This window comes from Suncus etruscus, chromosome 1 (assembly GCF_024139225.1).
Source record: "Suncus etruscus isolate mSunEtr1 chromosome 1, mSunEtr1.pri.cur, whole genome shotgun sequence".
In the NCBI taxonomy this organism is placed as follows: Eukaryota; Metazoa; Chordata; class Mammalia; order Eulipotyphla; family Soricidae; genus Suncus; species Suncus etruscus.
Genome location: NC_064848.1, coordinates 7,045,188 through 7,064,050, shown reverse-complemented (window position 1 = coordinate 7,064,050; position 18,863 = coordinate 7,045,188). Strand labels below are relative to the sequence as shown.

At 51.4% G+C, this 18,863-nt stretch overlaps 1 protein-coding gene across 1 annotated transcript in view; it reads right to left on the bottom strand.

The window, feature by feature from the left end:
• Nucleotides 1-6,107: 6,107 nt before the first annotated feature.
• Nucleotides 6,108-18,863, bottom strand: part of IGDCC4 (immunoglobulin superfamily DCC subclass member 4) — a 41,062-nt gene continuing 28,306 nt past the window's right edge. The window contains 14 exon segments of the mRNA XM_049777643.1: nucleotides 6,108-6,495; nucleotides 6,737-6,874; nucleotides 7,481-7,715; nucleotides 8,130-8,235; nucleotides 9,289-9,426; nucleotides 9,600-9,759; nucleotides 9,761-9,771; nucleotides 11,479-11,606; nucleotides 12,129-12,312; nucleotides 15,827-15,928; nucleotides 16,026-16,262; nucleotides 17,441-17,498; nucleotides 17,500-17,612; nucleotides 18,340-18,477. Coding sequence (XP_049633600.1) covers nucleotides 6,196-6,495; nucleotides 6,737-6,874; nucleotides 7,481-7,715; nucleotides 8,130-8,235; nucleotides 9,289-9,426; nucleotides 9,600-9,759; nucleotides 9,761-9,771; nucleotides 11,479-11,606; nucleotides 12,129-12,312; nucleotides 15,827-15,928; nucleotides 16,026-16,262; nucleotides 17,441-17,498; nucleotides 17,500-17,612; nucleotides 18,340-18,477 — 2,048 coding nt within the window. The 3' untranslated portion in view covers nucleotides 6,108-6,195.

The window sequence follows — 18,863 nt, the reverse complement described above, 5'->3', positions numbered from 1 at the left end:
TTCATGCAGCCAACCGAGGCTCAATCTTCAGCACCGCATATTATTCTCCAAACCCACCAGAGTGATCCCTGATCATAGAGCCGAGAGGAAGCCCTAAACACTTCCCCGTGTGCCCCTCCTAAAAACTTTAAAATTCCAGCGGCATTTACATTTCTATGCGACAAAGAAGACTTTTAATAATTCATATGAGAGAAGGCATAAGGAGGAGAGAGAGAGTTCAAGATAAAAACATTCCAGAATGGACCATAGGTACTCAGGAGAACCCTCAGGAGATCTTCAACTTGGGTCCCTTAATCTATAGATTTTTTTTGGTTTTTTGTTTTGTTTTTTTTGGGTCACACCCGGCGGTGCTCAGGGGTTCCTCCTGGCTGTCTGCTCAGAAATAGCTCCTGGCAGGCACGGGGGACCATATGGGACACCGGGATTCGAACCAACCACCTTTGGTCCTGGATCGGCTGCTTGCAAGGCAAACACCGCTGTGCTATCTCTCCGGGCCCAGGTCCCTTAATCTACAAAGAGCATTTAAGTCCAATTGGACAGAATGGCCCTTCCAAATCAGGAGCATTTACTGTGTTCCTGGGCAGGAGGGGAAACAACATGATAGTGAATCTGTCTCACTAGTGTTAGAAGGGATGGCAGAAGAATAAACTGACACTTTTTTTGGGGGGTGGGCCACACCCAGTGATGTTCAGGTGTTCAGGGGTTACTCCTGGCTATGAGCTCAGAAATCGCTCCTGGCTTGGGGCACCATGTGGGACGCCAGGGATTGAACCCAAGTCCTGGGTGCTGGATCAACTGCGTGCTAGGCAAAAGCCCTACCGCTGCACTATCGCTCCAGCCTCAAGCTGACACTTGCTGATACCAGTCTTGTCTTTTAGTACCAATTCAGAAATCTAGGAAGCAGGAGTGTCACAATATATATAACTCATTTTTTTTTTTTTTTGGTTTTTGGGTCACACCCGGCGGTGCTCAGGGGTTACTCCTGGCTGTCTGCTCAGAAATAGCTCCTGGCAGGCACGGGGGACCATCTGGGATGCCGGGATTCGAACCAATCACCTTTGGTCCTGAATCGGTTGCTTGCAAGGCAAACGCGCTGTGCTATCTCTCCGGGCCCATAAAACTCATGTTTTATATAGCGAGTATAGCCCTACATAGCGGGTAAGGCGTTTGCATTGTATGTGACCAACCCAGGTTTGAACCCTGGCATCTCATATGATCCCACCGCCTACCAGGAGTAGTTTCTGAGCGCAGAACCAGGAATAACCCCGGAAAGCCACTGGGTGTGCCCACCAAAATAATCACCTCATTTTAGGGGCTGGAATAAAAATACAGCTGGTAAGTCCTTGCACACAGCTGGATCTGGGTTCAAGCCTTGGTATCTCATATGGTCTCCCTCAGTACCTCCAAAAGTGAGCCCTGAGTACAGACCCAGGAATAAGAGATGAGCATTTCCAGTGTGACCCAAAATTCCCAAACCCAAACAAAACAAATTAATGTTGGTGTCAAGAGGGGAAAACAACACAGCCTTCCAGGAAGAAATCAGAGCTGAGTTCACTGACTTGGCGGTTTTGTGCAGTCCTGGAGTCCCAGCAGTCTGTACCAGCAATTAGAAGGTAGGTGAGTAGAGAGACAGGATTTAAGGCAAAGGGAAGCATCAGAGAAATACAGGATCAGGGACACCTGCTAGTCCAAGGCAAACATTAACTTAATTGCAGGGAGGTGTCTCTGGGTACAAAGTCCTAGAATTTCCTCCTGCAATGTTTGAATTCTCAACACCCCCTTCTAGGCTTGTCCTGGATTCTGGAGGGGTCAAATCTGTGTCCTGAGCTGCTCTCATTTCAAATTCATTTTGACAAGTGTTTAATTCTTCTTTATCACAAAGCTTGGTTCAGAGTGATATGCAAATAATGCCTGTTCTGCTGCGTGCACTATCTCTCTGTATAATCTGTCAATTAACTCCCTGCTCAGCCTACAAGCCACTTTGGGGCGGGGGAGGGTAGCCTGGATAGAGCAGCCTCTGGTAGTAACAGAAGAATGTTCAGGCTCTACCCAAATCCTAGCCCAGCTTCTGAGATAGTGTGAGCATGGAGTGGTGTGGGACTTTGCCAGTTTAGGCATACTGGGTAAATGGCCATGTGGTGGTGGTGGGGTCTCTGAGCATGCAGGCAAGGACTCTAGGTATGGTCCAGCCATGAGCAATTCTGGTGAACAGAATTAGAAGAATTGGGGGTTGGAGGAGGGAGGTGCCTCAGCAATAAAAGGTAAAATACTTGCATTGCATATGTGAAGCACTGATTTCAATTCCCAGAACACACTCACACATGCACACACACAATTAAGCCCAACTCTCTGGAGCTGTTTATTCACTACCTGTTTGTACCCATGAAAGCTCAAAATAGCATGCTGGGATGAAAAGAGATCCATCCCCAGGGACAGAGTGAGAGTAGAGAGAATAGGGAGTTTGCCTTACATATGGCTGACTTGGGTTCGATCCTTGGGTTAGTCTGCCAGGAGTGATATCTGGAGTGGAAAAAACTGGAAAGAAGGGGCCGGAGAGATAGCATGGAGGTAAGGCATTTGCCTTTCATGCAGAAGGTCATTGGTTAGAATCCCAGCATCCCATATGGTCCCCGGAGCCTGCCAGGAGCAATTTCTGAGCTTAGAGCCAGGAATAACCCCTGAGCACTGCCAGGTGTGACCCAAAAACAAAAACAAACAAACAAACAGCGGCCAGGAAGGTGGTGCTAGAGGTAAGGTGTGTCTGCCTTGCAAGCGCTAGCGGTTGGATCCCCCGGCGTCCCATATGGTCCCCCCAAGCCAGGGGCAATTTCTGAGCATCAAACGGGTGTGGCCCAAAAACAAAAACAAAAACAAAAACAAAACAAAACAAAAAAACTGAAAAGAAAAAAAAACCTAGAGAACCAACAGAGCACAATCAGGAGCCAGAATGATAGTACAGGGATAGTTTGTTTGTTTGTTTGTTTGTTTGTTTGTTTTATGAGGCCAGTCATGATTGATTCTTAGCATCACATTTGTCCCCTGAGCCTACCAGGAGTGATACCAGAGAGCAGAGTTAGGAGTAAGTCCAGAGCACCATCAGGTGTGCTACACCTTCTCCCCCCCCCCAAAAAAAAGAGTATAATAAAAGAATGTACCAGTTTCAAAATTGCTGCCTTGGGACTGGAGCAATAACACAGTGTGTGTGTGGGGGACATTTGCTGAAATAGATATGGGCTAGATCCCTGCCATCCCATATGGTCCCTGGAGCCTGCCAGGTGTGATTCCTTTTTTTTTTTTTCTTTTTGTTTATGGGTCACACCCGGTGGTGCTCAGGGGTTACTCCTGGCTTTGTGCTCAGAAATCGCTCCTGGAGGCTCAGGGGACCATATGGGATGCTAGGAATTGAACCACCATCTCCTGGGTTTGGCCAGGTGCAAGGCAAACGCCCTACCTTTATGCTATCTCTCCGCCCCCTCCCCAGAATGATTTGGGGGGGTCACACCCAGCAGTGCTCAGGATTTATTCCTGGCTCCAGGCTCAAAAATTGCTCCTGGCAGACTCAGGGGACCATATGGGATGCCGGGATTCAAACCAATGACCTGCTGCATGAAAGGCAAATGCCTTACCTCCATGCTATCTCTCCGGGCCCCACAGAGTGATTTCTGAACACAGAGCCAGAAGTAACCCCTGAGCTATGCTGGGTATAGCAAAAAAAAAAATAAACATAGAAACAAACAAAAAAAATGCTGCCTTCCTCCATGTGCCAGAGGAAGATAACTCAGGTCTTTCTTTCACAGTCACTGCCTTTTCTCCTCAAAACCCAACATTGTTCCATCCTGCTAGGAAACAGTCTCTAAGGCAGGAAGACTAAATTCCAGTCAGTGGATCCTGGAAAGAAATCCACAGCTTTTAGAAAATGGTTTATTATTTCATTAAAGGACAGATACATGATCAATGTCTTGGCTTAACACTAAATAAAAGCATATTTGTAAAAAGAACAGAATGCTAGGAAAATAATTAAATAATGTGGCGTCAACTAAATACAAATAAATGAACGGGTACAGGTTACATTTGCCATGCATCAAGAAAAGAGAAGTTTAAAAGTGAGACGCAAACATGTAAGGCATCAATGGTAGGTGACAAAGGGAATAATACCCTGTGAAAGGCCAATAGGCTCTTTTCTAATAAAAATACTGTTCTAGAGACACAAACCTAATACTTCGCAAATTACCCAAAGCCCAAATCATATATAATGCTAGTAAGTAATGGCCACTTTCTTATCAACTGTGAGTTATAGGCAGATACGAGATTTATTACTTATTTGCTTTTGAGAAACAATTTTCCACCCAACCTAATGGGTTATAAATTGTCTCATTTGCAGCTATTTAATCTAAACCAGAACCTCAGTGCCAGTTAAACAAGAACATGAAAAATGACTATGTGGTGTAATGCTAAGCGCCTACTGTTAAAACAGCCATTTTATTCAGGACAGTTTTTTCCCCCCTTTTAGGGAAAAAAAAAATTAAACCAGCAAAATAAAACGAGGCCTTTGACCTTCAGCGCGATGATGAAACCTATGCACCGCCACACTGTACGCGGCAGAAATAGTGCAAGTGACAATTCTGTCCTTAGCAAGATACAAAACCCACATTCATAATCTTTAGTGTTATCACAGGCTGCTGAGAGGGGGAGGGGAGAAGACAGCGCAAGTGTCAACTGTAAATGACACCTGGGTAATCATAAACACAGATGCAGAGAGGGTCTGAGGAAGCATCAACTCGGCTGACAGTCACCATTAAAAAAATAATAATAAAGCGAAGGGAGACTGCTTGTTTCTGATTTGGCCCAGAAGCCAGAGTTAACCATCAATGTGCTCATCAGTTTCAAAACAAATTAAAAAAGAAGCTGCATGTCAGGAGGGAAAGATCCCAGGTTTTTCAATTCCTGTCAGAGAGACGGGGTGGACATCATTTGCTCCACACAGGAGACTGAAGTCCAGCGTGCCCCTGGATGGCAGGTCAACGGAGCAGGACTTCAGAACTGACTGGAAACTTAAAACCCAAACCCAAGATGAAATGAGCCTGTCATCCTCCTGGCCCCAGCTCTCAGGTCACAGACAAGTGCAGCATGAGAAGGCAGGAAGAGAGACCCCAAGGCCCTTGGGTCCAGTAAGCATCCCTCCCCACGGAGAAGAGGGGGGGTCCGTTTCTCCTTAATATCCTGGGTGATGTCCTCCTTCCCTGGACTTGATAAGCTGCAGTGGGGCTTCAATGTAGCCCCTCCAAGGAGAACCCCCCCATCTCATAGTGGGGGGTGTGATACAGAGAGGCCAGGAGGGATTCTGGCAGAAGGCGTGGGGTATGGGGAGTAGTGTGCCTGGGGGCGGGACATGGAGGCATAGAGATATGATGGGCCAGGGGATGAAGGCAGGAGAAGGGTCACGCTATGGCCTCGAAGCAGACATGAGGTAGCCATGTTGTCTGGGAGCAGTGCAGAGATGGAAGCCAGGCAGGAGAAGGGCATGCTACAAGGCAGGACTGGAGCGGGCAGAGACCAGGAGAGCAGAGAGGGAGCAGCAGGGGGAGTGGGGGCAAAGCACCAGGGCAGTGGAGGAAAGGGGGACAGAGCTTTTCAAATCCAGGCACTTCCCAAGTTACAAAATGAAACACAGAGCAGCTCAGTGAAGAGGCAGGCTACCCTGCCTATGGATTGGGGCTGGGCAAAGGGGTGGAAGTGGCGGTGAGATCGCACTCAATTGGCTGGCCAGGGTCGGGGCAGGCTGTCTGTCAGACAGGGCATTGGAGACACTCTCAGAGTGTGTAATAAAAGTGGGGCTCCGAGAGGGGCCCTCGGGTCGGCCAGTTGCCTGGGAGCTCCAGAGGGAGCCCTTATTTCCCAGATCACAAGCAGCAGCACAAGCACACAGGGGCCGGCCTGGCCTGAAGAGCTTCATGTGCCACAGGTACAGTCGTCCTTCTCCCTAGTCGAAGACCCCAAGAGGCTTCATGGTGGTCAGCCTCTGCAGACACACGTGTGTTACTTAGCACGTGTGTATACACGCATGGCTATGTTTGTCACATCCCGCCATCCAACTGCATCAGCCTGCACCCTCTGGGGGCACCGAGTAGAGGAGGAGACGGCAGCTCCGGGTGGACAGGGGGCCCTGGGCAGGCAGCTGTATCCGGAAGCCTCCTTCTATATCTCAAAGGACTCGGGAGCTGTGTAGGGGGACTCTGGCAGGCAACTGAGTTTGTCTGGCCCGAGGTTGGCCGTTTCACACCCTCCCAGCTCCCTGTCCAGCCACGTGGCCGCAGACCCAAGATCCATGAGTCCTGGGGTGAGGGCAGGAGCTTCTGGAGGAGGGGGGTCGTCAGGGGCCGGGTCCTGAAGTGGGAGCTCAGGGTCCCCTTCGGACATACAGAAGCCAGAGTGGACGATGACCTCGGCCTCCACCTGGTTCCTGCAGGTAGGGGGCGCCTTCTTCCTGCCATTGCCCTGGTGGTGTGGAGAGAGCAGAGACAAGGTGGTTGTCACGGGGAGCAGGGGAGTTGGACAAGGATCACGATGCACAGGACAGCCAGGTCCTCCCAAAGCCTGGAGGTATGTACGCAGCAATGGGGCATGCATACCAGAGGCACTGTCTCTCTGAGACGCCTGAGGGGGCCCACCCTCAGGTTCACAGCTGCAGGGCCACCCCAATATCAGAAACTCTGCTAGGCTGACCCGGCAAACTGACCTTGATGGCATCGTACACCAGAGCTTGCAGCAGGAGCGTCTGCCCGGTGCCAGCAGGAGGCAGCAGGGCCCGGGTCAGGGCAGGCATGGGGCCTGCCTGGGGCAGCTCGCAGCCTGCCCAGGCACCTGCCCAAGAGATCTGCACCTGGGAGAGAGGGGCGCTGAGGGATGGGCTGAAAAGTGGAGTGGGTAGGGGGTGACAGGGGTCCCAGATTTTTGGCCTCTGCTTCTCCATCCCTGAGGCTACAGGGAGGTGCTCAGATGGCTGAGAATCTGCGGGCACATCTGAGGATATGAGCTGCAAGTCATGAATCTAGAAGAGCCACGAACCCCCCCCCCCACCCATACACACACTGAGCAGGAATTCCTTAGTCATATGGGCAAGGAGAGGAGTCTCTGCATTGCCAGTGGGGCCCTTGGGGACCCTGTCCCACTTGGCTGCAGCCCTGAGCAAGTCTGACCCAGCAACCTGGCTCCTGAGGTCACTCAGAGCTGCTGGGAGGCAGTTTCATGGGGTGTCTGAGCACCCTGAGACACCTGCAAATGTCTTTGGGGACGGGGTGTTTGCCCTCTCCCATGAGATCCAGGCAGACACATCTGCTGCCTTGTCCAGGCTGATTTGCCCGGGGCGGGGTGGGGCTGGGGTTCTGGGCCAGGATGTGCTCTGACACCCCCTGCCGGCCCCACATGGGAGCAATGCGAGTGGCTCTGTCCTCGTGCTTTCTGGCACCCAACTTTTCCTCACCTTTCTCTTGGAGTGACCCCGGCCGCTGCCATCGGAAACGCCGCCCCCCATCAGGCTATGCACTTCGGCCCTCTCCTCAATGTCTGAGGGTGGAGGGGACCATTCCTGGGGGCGAGGGTGCACCAGGGACTCCAGTTCGTGAGCAGCTGGGGGGCTGGGAGGGCTGAGCCGGGCTCTGGAGTACAAGGCTGAATTCCCGGTAGTGGTGGCAGTGGATAGGCCTGGGAGGGCCTCCCTGGAAGGGGAGATCGGGCCAAGCACTGTGGTCAGGAGAGAAGGTTGACCTGTGCTCCTGTGTTCCTTCCTGCTCTCCTCTGGCACTTGGTTCCTCTTCTGTGCAACACCAGAAAGGGCCAAGACAGCCACTGCTCTGTCTGTGGGTCTCCCCACCACCCCTGCATTTTAGCCCCAGCTACCAAGAGACTAGGTGGGGCCTCTTTTCCAGTCAGAGAGGAAGCAGGACAGAGCACTGTTATAGCTCAGGGGCACAGAGGGGTAGATACATCATTCTCAATTCATGTTAGAGTCCTAAATAACCACATAGTGTGCTAGAAGAGATGTCTGGGGCAAGACACAGCCTTTCTCCCTGCTCTCTCTGCACTCACTGCTTCTGACAAGTTCTCCCCTCTGGGCCCGGCTTAAGGCCCACCTGTGGGGGCTGCGACGCAGGCCAGCACACATGCAGGCCAGGAGGCAGAGGAGACCCAGGCACACGCCTACGATGATGCCGGTGACCGACTGCACATCCAAAGAGTCTGGGAGGAGGAAGGCGTGGAGCAGAGGTTAATTCAGAAGGACTCCTGGCTTCCTCTGGAGAACCCTGCCTAGTTCAAGTCTCATCCCGGGGACTCTTCAAAATCTGTTGCAGGGAGAAGACAGATCCCTTCGCCCCCCCCCCCTCCATGTGTCCTTCCACAGCACACCCAGAAAGTTGTGGCCCCTCCAGATCTAGCAGGTTTTCAGGAAAAATGTGCTACTTGGCTGGGGCTGGGGCTGCTCACCTGAATAAGAAAATTATAGGCTTTGCATTGTGAGAGGCCCTGGTGTATCTTCAGGCCTATTGGCCCTAAACCAGACCAAACAAACCCTTGCCATGCCCTAGGACCAGTTTCAAGCCTGATTTTTTTTGGGGGGGTGTCCACACCTGGCAGTTCTCAGGGGTTTCTCCTGGCTCTATGCTCAGAAATCGCCCCTGGCAGGCACGGGGGACCATATGGGATGCTGGGAGTTGAACCACCATCTTTCTGCATGCAAGACAAATGCCTTACCTCCATACTATCTCTCCAGCCCCTTGATTTTTTTTTTCAGGAAAAGCTACACATTTTCATTTCCCAGAGCAATACTGCTTACCTAGCCACCCCATAAAGCCCAAGCCAAGCAAAGAATTACCCCCCAAAAAACTCATCTCCAAGCTCAGCCTGGATCCCATCCATCTGACCTCACCTCCCACTTAATATTGAACTACACAATGGGGCTGGAGAGATAGTACAGTGGGGAGCGCATTTGCCTTGCACACATCTGACTCAGTCTCAATCCTAGGTATCCTGTATGTATGATACCACCAGGAGTGATTCCTGACTTCAGAGCCAGGAGTAACCCCTGAGCATCGTTGGGTATGCTCCCCCCAAGCCCCACTGAACTACACCCATCTATTTATTTCCCTCCCAATGTGTCCTGATGGCAGAGCATTTTGCCCACATAAATGAGGCCCCGGATCCCTTACCACACACATGTAAGCCAAACTCTAGGGCTTACTACTGGGGAGACAGGGTTTCCCAGGATGCCCCACCCCACTCTTAATCTTATACCTGATGACTTCTCCTGCAGGGTGATCACATCCCGCCATCGTGAGAAGGGCCCAGGCCCCACTTCAGTGCGTGCACCCATCTTGAAGAAGTACCTGGTGTCGCTCTCCAGGCCCTGCACCTCCAAACTGAAGATATTGCCTGAGGGTTTGGGGTAGTAGAGGAGAGTGGGGTTGGCAGGTGGGGCTGGGAAGCAGATGGAGATCCTCCAGCTTTAGGCAGTGCCTTCTACCAGCTCCTGCAAGGGTCCCTTAGAACAAATGAGGGGCTCTTTGAGGACCCTTGCCCTGGAGAGACAGCTTGAGGGGCCTCACCCTCTGTGGTGAGCAGTGTCCACTGGTGCTCAGGCTGGCTGTGGTTGCTGCTATAAAGGATCAGGTACTCCACGATCTCTCCGTTGGGCTCTGTGGGTGGGCACCAGTGCAGCCGGACCGTGGATGGTGTCAGGGAGCTCAGGCGCAGGTCGGAGGGGGGGTGTGGAGGGCCCTAGGGTGCAGGGAGGAGATGAGAAGTGGGATTGGGAGTGGCCACTGGGAGCCGTGAGTGTGGACACGGCTTCCCTTTTCCTCCACTGGAACCAACCACAGAGCACAATTTGGATTGGCCCACGGTGAATTTATGAAAAACAGTGAGTTACCACCCACAATCCCATCCCCCCTCGACTTCCCAGAAGGCTTCTCATGCTTCCCAAATTTGCAAAGGAGGATGCTATATGCTCTTCTGGGAACTTTGGGGGAAAACTTTAGTTGGGGGGGCAGAAGAGATAGTGTAAACAGAGAGGGCACTTGTCTTGCATAGGGCCAGTATGGGTTCTGTGGTCTCCCAAGCCCTCCAGGAGTGATTCCTGAGCACAGAGGTAGGAGTAAGCCCTGACCACAGTCAGGTGTGTCCCACAAACATACAAACAAAAACTTGCAGCGGGGCCAGAGAGGCATCAAAGGGCTGACAGCAGGCATTGCTTGTAGGAGGCCTAGGTTCCATGCTAACACCAAGGAGTCCCTTGAACACTGCTGGGAGTGACTTGAGCAGAGCTAGAAGAAGCTCCAGAGCATGGCTAAATGTGACCTCAATACAATTTTGGGGGGACTGGTGGATACACCCGGTGGTGTTCAGGGATTACTGCTGGCTCTGCTCTCAGGAATTACTTCTGGCAGGGCTTGACAAGCCATATGGGATGTTGGAGATCAAACCTAGATCAGCCACCTGCTGATCAGCCTACCTGCTGTACTCTCTTTAGCCCCACAAACACAATATATATATATTTTGGTTTTTGGACCACACCCAGCAGTACTCAGGGTTACTACTGACTCTGTGCTCAGAAATCACTCCTGGCAGGCTTGGGGACCAATAGGATGTCAGGGGATTAAACCAGGGTTGGCAGCATGCAAATGCCTACCCATTGTGCTATCACTTGGCCACCAAACAGAATTTTTCTTTAATAAGCAAGTTCATGGCCAGAGTGATAGCGCGGCAGTAGGGCATTTGCCTTGCACACGGCTGTTCCAGGATGGACCTCGGTTCAATCCCATATGGTCCCCCAAGCCAGAAGTGATTTCTAAGCGCATAGCCAGGAGTAATCCCTGAGTGTCACCGGGTGTGGCCCAAAAACAAAACAAAAAAAGCAAATTCATGAGGACAGGGGGCCTCCAACACCCCCACCCCATCCCTGCTTTGCAATCTATTTTGGATCCTGTGAAGGGAGCCAAAGAACATCTGCTGGGAGAGAAAACATTCCCTGGATCTTGAAATGTCATTTGCAGGGAATCTCGAGTCTAAGATTTTCGAGAGGAATAGACCTATTTGTGTGTGTCTTACATTTTATTTTTTTGTGGTTCATAGGATGGAATCAGTGCCTTATTCAGGTGAGACACATGCTATAATGTATAGTCCCAGCCTTTCTATCTCTCTACTTTTCGACTGATCATCTGGGCTCAGGGGACCAAAGGCTGTGCTGGTATTAACTGCATGCAGAACAAATGTCTTAGCCCCTTATATCACCTCTCTGCCCCCTTTTGTATTTGTTTATTTGTCGGCCTCACCCAGGAGCACTCAGGCTTACTCCTGGCTTTGTTCTGTGCTTCACCATCACTCCTGCAGGTACTAAGGGGATCATATGGGGGAAGCCAGGGAATGCTGAAGCAGAGGAGTGGGGGGTCAGGATGGCTCGGTGGCTAGAGATCCAGGGCCACTCACGGTCCGGCAGGGTGGAGCGCTCCACCACGGAGCCGAAGGGCCCATCCATGTCCACGCCGTGGGACTGGACCGCAAACTCGTACTTGGTGAAGGGTTTCAGCCCACCAATGAGGACGTCTTCTCCAGAGCTGCAGAGGCAGGACAAGGGACTGCTGCTCCCCCGGCGCCATCTGCTGGCAGGACCGGCCCCAGCTCTCCCTCCAAGCCTAGGCCGCACCCAGACACCCGCCTTGGGAGGAGAGGGCTCCCAATGTCCTGGCCTGCACTGCCAATCTCCGGGAAGGCCCCACTCCTCCGGCAACCTCCTAGATCAATGCAAGTCATTCTCCACCCAAGCCACCAGCCTCAGGCACTATCTCCTTAAGTTTAACTTTCCTTGAAATCATCTCCCTCTGCTGCATTTTATGCCACATTTTTCTGCCAAACCAGCAGTTCCACAGAGCAGCTGTCTCCCCATCCACTAGGTGGTCTGCTCAGGACAATCTCAGGGGACAGAGAAACAATCCAACATCTTGTTTCCAAGGCTTGAGTACAAGGATCAGTTGTTTGGAGCTAGGTTTGGACTGGCCACCTCCCTCCAATTAGGTCATCAGACCCACAAGTTGCCCTCCAGAGTCCCCTCTCCTCTCCTCCTCTGCCCCTTGTCCCACCTGGTATAATAGGTGACCAGGGAGGCATTCCGTAGCCCCCAGGGGCTGAAGCGCACTGTGTAGTTAACGATCTTCACAGTGGTGAAATCTGGCTTCTTCCACCGCAGCCAAATGGATGTGGAGCTGTTGGATTCTGCATGGACATGAGCAGGGGGCAAGGGCGGGCCCCTCTGGACAGGTAGATCTGGTGGGTGACAGGCAGAGTGTGGAGAAGGAAGGGAGACACTAACCCCATCGTAGGGACAATGGTGTACAATTCCCTGCTGAGATACTTTTTTGTTTGTTTTGTCACACCCGGCAGTGCTCAGGGCTTACTCCTGGCTATATGCTCAGAAATAACTCCTGGCAGGCTCAGGGGACTATATGGGATGCAAGGATTCAAACCGCCGGCCCTCTGCATGCAAGGCAAATGCCTTACCTCCATACTATCTCTCCGGCCTCAGCTGAGATACTTTTTACCTACTCCTCTTTTTGTTTTTCTTGGGTGGGAGTCCAGCAGTATTCTTAGATGGACTGTTCGTTCATGTTGGACTGGAACAGGGACTGTTCCTAGCCCTATGCTTAGGAGTGACCCCTAGCAGAGCTGCTCTATCTCAGTGGTGCCAGGATAGAATTGAGGTTGGCCAGATATGAGATTACCTTTCCCACTTTCCCTTTGCTTTTGTTATTGGGTCAAACTTGGGGGGTGCATAACAGTTACTCCTGGCTCTACACTCAGGAATTATTCTTGGCAGTGCTTGAGGAAACATGGGGGATGATCAGGATCAAACCTGGGTCAGATGTGTGCAAGGCAAGCACATTACCCATTGTACTATTGCTCCAGCCCTTCCCACACTCTGCTTTGGTGCTCCCAATTGCATGATTCCTTCTTCATCGAAGAGAAAAATGAAACTCTCAGAATCCAAATTTGTTTGTTTGTTTTGGGCCACACCCAGCAGCACTCAAAGGTTACTCCTCTGTGCTCAGAAATTACTCCTGGATGGCTCAGGGGACCATATAGGATGCAGAGATTGAACCTGGGTCAGCTACATGCAAGGCAAAGGTCCTACTTGCTATACTATTACTGCAGCTCCAAATCGAAGTGATTCTTTTTGGTCAAGGTCATGCCGTAGCAGACTGTGAAATACCAAAATATAAGGATGCAATTGAAAGACAACAAATCATAGCACTTAGGAATATAGATTCTAGAGCTTCTAGAATATAGAACATAGATTCTAGAACATAGATTCTAGAGCCTTGTGCAAATGTCAGCTCTGCCATTGAATTAGGGGCCGGAGAGATAGCATGGAGGTAAGGTGTTTGCCTTGCATGCAGAAGGTTGGTGGTTGAATCCTGACATCCTATATGGGCCCCCGAGCCTGCCAGGAGCAATTTCTGAGCATAGAGCCAGGAGTAACCACTGAGCACAGCCAGGTATGACCCAAAAACTAAAATTTGAGAATTAGGAGTGGGAGAGATAGCACAGTGGTAGGGTGTTTGCCTTGCACGCAGCCAATTCAGGATGGAAGGTGGTTCAAATTCTGGCATCCCATATGGTTCCCTGGTGCCTGCTAGGAGCTATTTCTGAGCATAGAGCCAGGAGTAACCCCTGAGCGGCGCCGTGTGTGACCCCCCGAAAAAAAGTTAAGAATTAAATTGGTGTTTGAAAAGTTTAAAAAGTGTATCTTACATATCCCCCCAAAATTCATATGGTAAAATGGTAAAATCTGAACATATAGTAGAAGGTTCATGAATTGATCAGATAGTTGTCTTTTTTTGCTTTTTCTTTTTTGTAGTGTCAGGATCAGATCCAGGGTCTATTTTGGTTTTGTTTGGGGACCACACCCTCATAGAACTCAGGAATTATTTCTGGCTGAGTGCTCAGGGTCACACCCAGCAGTGCTCAGAGGATTGAACTCTTGCACTCAATGCATTACAGCTTCTTCACGTGTGCAGTTTATCACACACATTCCTAGGACAGAGCTGACACATAGTAGACACTTAATAAAAGATTTGCTGACTAGGCTGGACAGTCTAGGGGTTAACGTGCTTGCCTTGCATGTTGCAGACACTTGTTCCATCCCCAGCAGTGCAGGGTTCCCTGAGAACCATTGGGAGTGAGCTCTAAGCACAGAGACAGGAGCAATTATCTGAGCACCACTGGGTGTGGCTCAAACTGTCACCAGTGCTGTCCCCATAAAAGATTTAGAACTGGAATTAGAACTCAAGTTTCTTATCTCCTGGTTAAGTGCTCTTGCATCGTCTCACAGAGCATGCTGGTCAGGATGGGCTGCCAAAATGTCCAGTGCAGGGCAAGGGTCCTTCAGGGCACAGACTTTGCCTGGCACCCAGGAGTCCTGTGGGATCCTCTGGACTCTTGTGAATCAAGCCCCTGGAGTTCTCTAAGCTTTGGCTTTCTGATGGTCAAAGAGAAAACTCTGGGGCTAGAAAGATGTACAGCAGAGGTGCTTGTCTTGCACAAGAGGGTCAGTCCAGGCTTTATCCTGGCCCCACCGGAAGTGATCCCTGAGTAGAGCCAGGAGTAAGCCCTGAATACCACCAATTGTGACCCTAACCTCAAAATAAATAGACCGACAACATTAGCAAAGCTCATGGACAAGGAAAATGAAGGCCCTGAAAGGTGGGGAGCTATAGACAGAGGCTGTTTGGGACTAGAGGAGCACAATGATTAATGTGTTTGGCTGGCTTGCTAACTGGCCTACTGCCCTTCTCTAGGGGATGAGACAGGTATTTGAGGTCACTCTCTGGGGTGCTCAGGGACCCTCTGTGGCGCCAGAAATTGAACTGAGATCAGCTATATGACAAATAAGTGCCTTAACCCCAGAACTACTTCTTTGGGCCTCTACCACCCAAAAAAAATAATCATCAGCACCTCCTTAGAAATCAGCCTTCTACCCAGAGATAGCACAGCGGCGTTTGCCTTGCAAGCAGCCGATCCAGGACCAAAGGTGGTTGGTTCGAATCCCGGTGTCCCATATGGTCCCCCGTGCCTGCCAGGAGCTATTTCTGAGCAGACAGCCAGGAGTAACCCCTGAGCACCGCCGGGTGTGGCCCAAAAACCAAAAAAAAAAAAAAAGAGTAAAGAAAAAAAAATAAATCAGCCTTCTTTAAGAAAATATGCCCCAGGGGCTGGAGAGGTTGTGCTAGAGGTAGCAAGAGCTAGCCAAGGAAGGACGGAGGTTCGATCCCCTGGCGTCCCATATGGTCCCCCCAAGACAGGGGCAATTTCTGAGCGCTTAGCCAGGATTAACCTCATGAGCATCAAATGGGTGTAGCCCCCCCCCAAAAAAAACCAAAAAAAAAAACACAAACAAACAAAAAGGAAAATATTGGGGCCGGAGAGATAGCACAGCGGTAAGGCATTTGCCTTGCATGTGGAAGGTCGCTGGTCCAAATCCCAGCATCCCATATGGTGCCCCGAGCCTGCTGGGGGTGATTTCTGAGCGTAGAGCCAGGAATAACCCCTGAGCATTGCCGGGTATGACCCCCCCCCAAATATGCCCCAATTGCACCTGTAGCTTCCAGCACCCCCTGGACTGTTTTGATCTGTCCACTTTGAGAAGCATGATCAGATTGGCCTTTGGGGGCCTTAGAGAGCACCTGAGATGGCCTGACCACCAGGACTGGTCTGGGAGCAAGGGAGGACAAGGTGGCACTCGGCCTCGACCAACCCCTCTGCTGGTCTCCTGGTCCGTCACCTGGCGTGGGCGCCTTCTCTGTCTTGCCCTTCCACACAGCAGCATAGCCATCTTCATGTTTGTTGAACGCCACAAGCTTCACTTCATATAGCCGGCCAGGTACTGTGGAAGGTCACAGGAGTCCGAGGTCATCCTGCCCCCACCCCAAGTCCCGCCAACTCATCTTGCCCATCTTGCTGTCCTGCCCAGCCCTCCTCACCTAGCCGGGTCAGCTCGTACTGCTTCACCTTCCTCCTGAGCCGGATGGGCCCCACATCCCACGCCTGCTCTTCAAGGCCCTCAGGGGATCTCTCACCGTTGGCCTCCTCCTCAGGCCCCACTTCCCGCCAATAGAGTTTGTAGCCAGATATCTGGGTGGGGTGTGGCGGAGGCTGCCATGACACCATCAGGGACTCCATCCTTGCCCGGACCTTCAACTCTGTTGGAGCAAATGGGACTGGGGTAGAGGAACAAAGGGAGGAGGAGGAAAAGGAAGAGGAAATTAGAGTGAAGGAAAAGGAGGAGAGGAATGAAGAGGTGGTAGACAGGAGGGTCAGGGACAGAAGAGAAAGAGGAGGCAGAAAGAAGCAAAAAATAGGAGACGGCATTGAATAAAAACATGTCAGCCTTCTCCAGCTCTTGGTCAGCTATCCAGGCACTAGCCTAGACCCTAGACCCACTCTGGACAGGACCTCAACCCAGTTGCGAAGTCTACACATAAAGCTCCTGAGCATGTACAAAGAAATAAGTAAGGAGCACTTCTGGGAAGGATACCAGAGTCAGCACAGAGCCTTGTGCGCCTCTAGAAGAAGGGACATGCGATATTGGCCATCAGGGCCCACAGCTGAAAGGGACAACTGGCCAGAGTGTAGAGGTTCTCTCACTGGCAGTGCTCTGTATACTAGGTCCTCAGCAAGGCATCAGAGAAGTCCTGAAGTCCAGCAGACAGAGGCAGACTTATCTTTTTCTTTTTGTTTTATTTTTGGGTATGCCCAGTTGTGCTCACAGCTTACTCCTGGCTCTGCACTCATTGCTGATGAGCTTGAGGGACTCTATGGGGTGCCAGGGATCAAACCAGATCCACCAAGGCAAACACCTTACTTGCTGAAAGGTACTTACTTGCTGTACTTGTCCCAGATTTTGTTTGGGGTTTTCTTTTGGGGGCCATGCCTGGTGGACCATATTTGGTGCCAGTGGGAAAGAGCCTTACCTGTCTCACCAGCTCCTTTTTTTTTTTTTTTTTTTCTTTTTGGGTCACACCAGGCAGTGCTCAGGAGTTACTCCTGGCTCCATGCTCAGAAATCGCTCCTGGCAGGCATGGGGGACCATATGAAATGCCGGGATTTGAATCAATGACCTTCTGCATGAAAGGCAAATACCTTACCTCCATGCTATCTCTCCAGCCCCTCCAAACGTTTTATTGTGTAGTTTTGTTTATTTGCTTGTTTTGTTTTGGGGTCACACTCCACAGTGCTCCTGGGTTACTTCTGGCTCTCCACTCAGAATATGTAATGCCAGAAATTAAAACTGGATTGGCTTCATGCAAGGCTAATGTCCTACCCTCTATACTTTCACCCAGGCCCTGTTGGCAAATCCCAATGTCCCACAGGCCACTCTATCCCACAGGCCCCTCACCAAGGCTCTGGTTGTGCCCGCTGGGTGTCTGGTGCTCTGTCCACTGTGAGGGGGGGCCCATAGCCAGCACTGGTGCTGGCCGAAATGCGGACTCGGTACCCCTTGTTGGGCTGAAGCGAAGTCAGAGTCAGCTGTGTCTCATTGCCAGGCACCTCAGTGGAGAAGATCTGGTCTGCTGGGACAGGAAGGCCTGGCTGTGGGCAGGCAGTAGGGATAGAGGGGCGAGGCCCTTCCACTGACCCTCCCATCTCTGCTCCTGGCTCCTTATTGTCCCCTCAAACCACAGGTCCTGCAGCACCCCTAGCTGAGACTGACTGAAATCTGGGGCTCGTGACTTGGCTTGCCCCTCCTCCTCTCTATCCTTGGCCATGACCACACTCCCACATGGCCAGGATGGATGAAGGCACAGGGCGTTGTGTGATGCCATTTCCTTCAGAGCCCTGAATACCGCATTCCTCCATCTTGCCTTTCCTCACCCTTCCCTAGTCTTCTCCTAAATCTTCATTAGTTCCCCAATTCCGCTCTGGGCTACCAATTTCTCTACCACACTCTCCCACAGTCCCATTGCCCCTTCACTCTTTCACTTTCCCACCTTGAAGGGCCTCCGGGGATGAACAAGGCTTCCTTCCTTCCAGCCTTTTCATCCTGGGTCTCCCCCTACCCCTCAGCTTCCCCTTCTGTCTCCAGATGCTTTGACTTCCATTCTTATGGTTAATTCTTACAGGTTTTGTTGATAGGCTACATCCAATAATGCTCAGGAGTTAGTCCTGGCTCTGCACTCAGAAATTACTCCTGGTGGTGCTTGGGAGACCCAGGTTGGGCTTATGCAATAACTTACCTGCTGTACTAGTACATAGTTCTGGGTAGTTCTTATAGGGGAGTCCACCTGCCACACTTACCTTCCTTTCCCAAACCATACTCGATCTTGTACTTCGCCACCTGCCCATTGCTGAGGCTGGGGGGCAGGGGCAGCCATACCACCCTGATGTCTGAAGGGCTGGGGCTGGACAGCGACAGCTGTGGCGCAGCACTGGGGACTGAGACAAAACAAGTGTGAGCAGGTCGAAGTGTGAACGTCCACCTCTGTGGGAGGCGGGGACTGCGCGTTAAGCTCCACCCAGGGAAGGCGGGGCTGTTCTAAGCTCCACCCAGTGAGGGCAGGGTCGGTGGTCTGGCCCCACCCACTTGGAAAGCAGGTCTGCGAGCTAAGCTAAGTCTGAGTAAGCTAAGCTTGGAGCTTTTTCCTGGGAGCAAAAAAAAAAAAAAAAAAAGGAAATGGGTCTAGTCTTTTACATTCAGGGAGTTACCATCACCTAGCTTGACCTCTACCTGACTGGATGGGACTGGCATGGGGTGTCAGGAAGGGTCATCTGACACAGGGATGAGAGTCCTGTCTGGGTGACTGACCACAGGCCAGTTACTC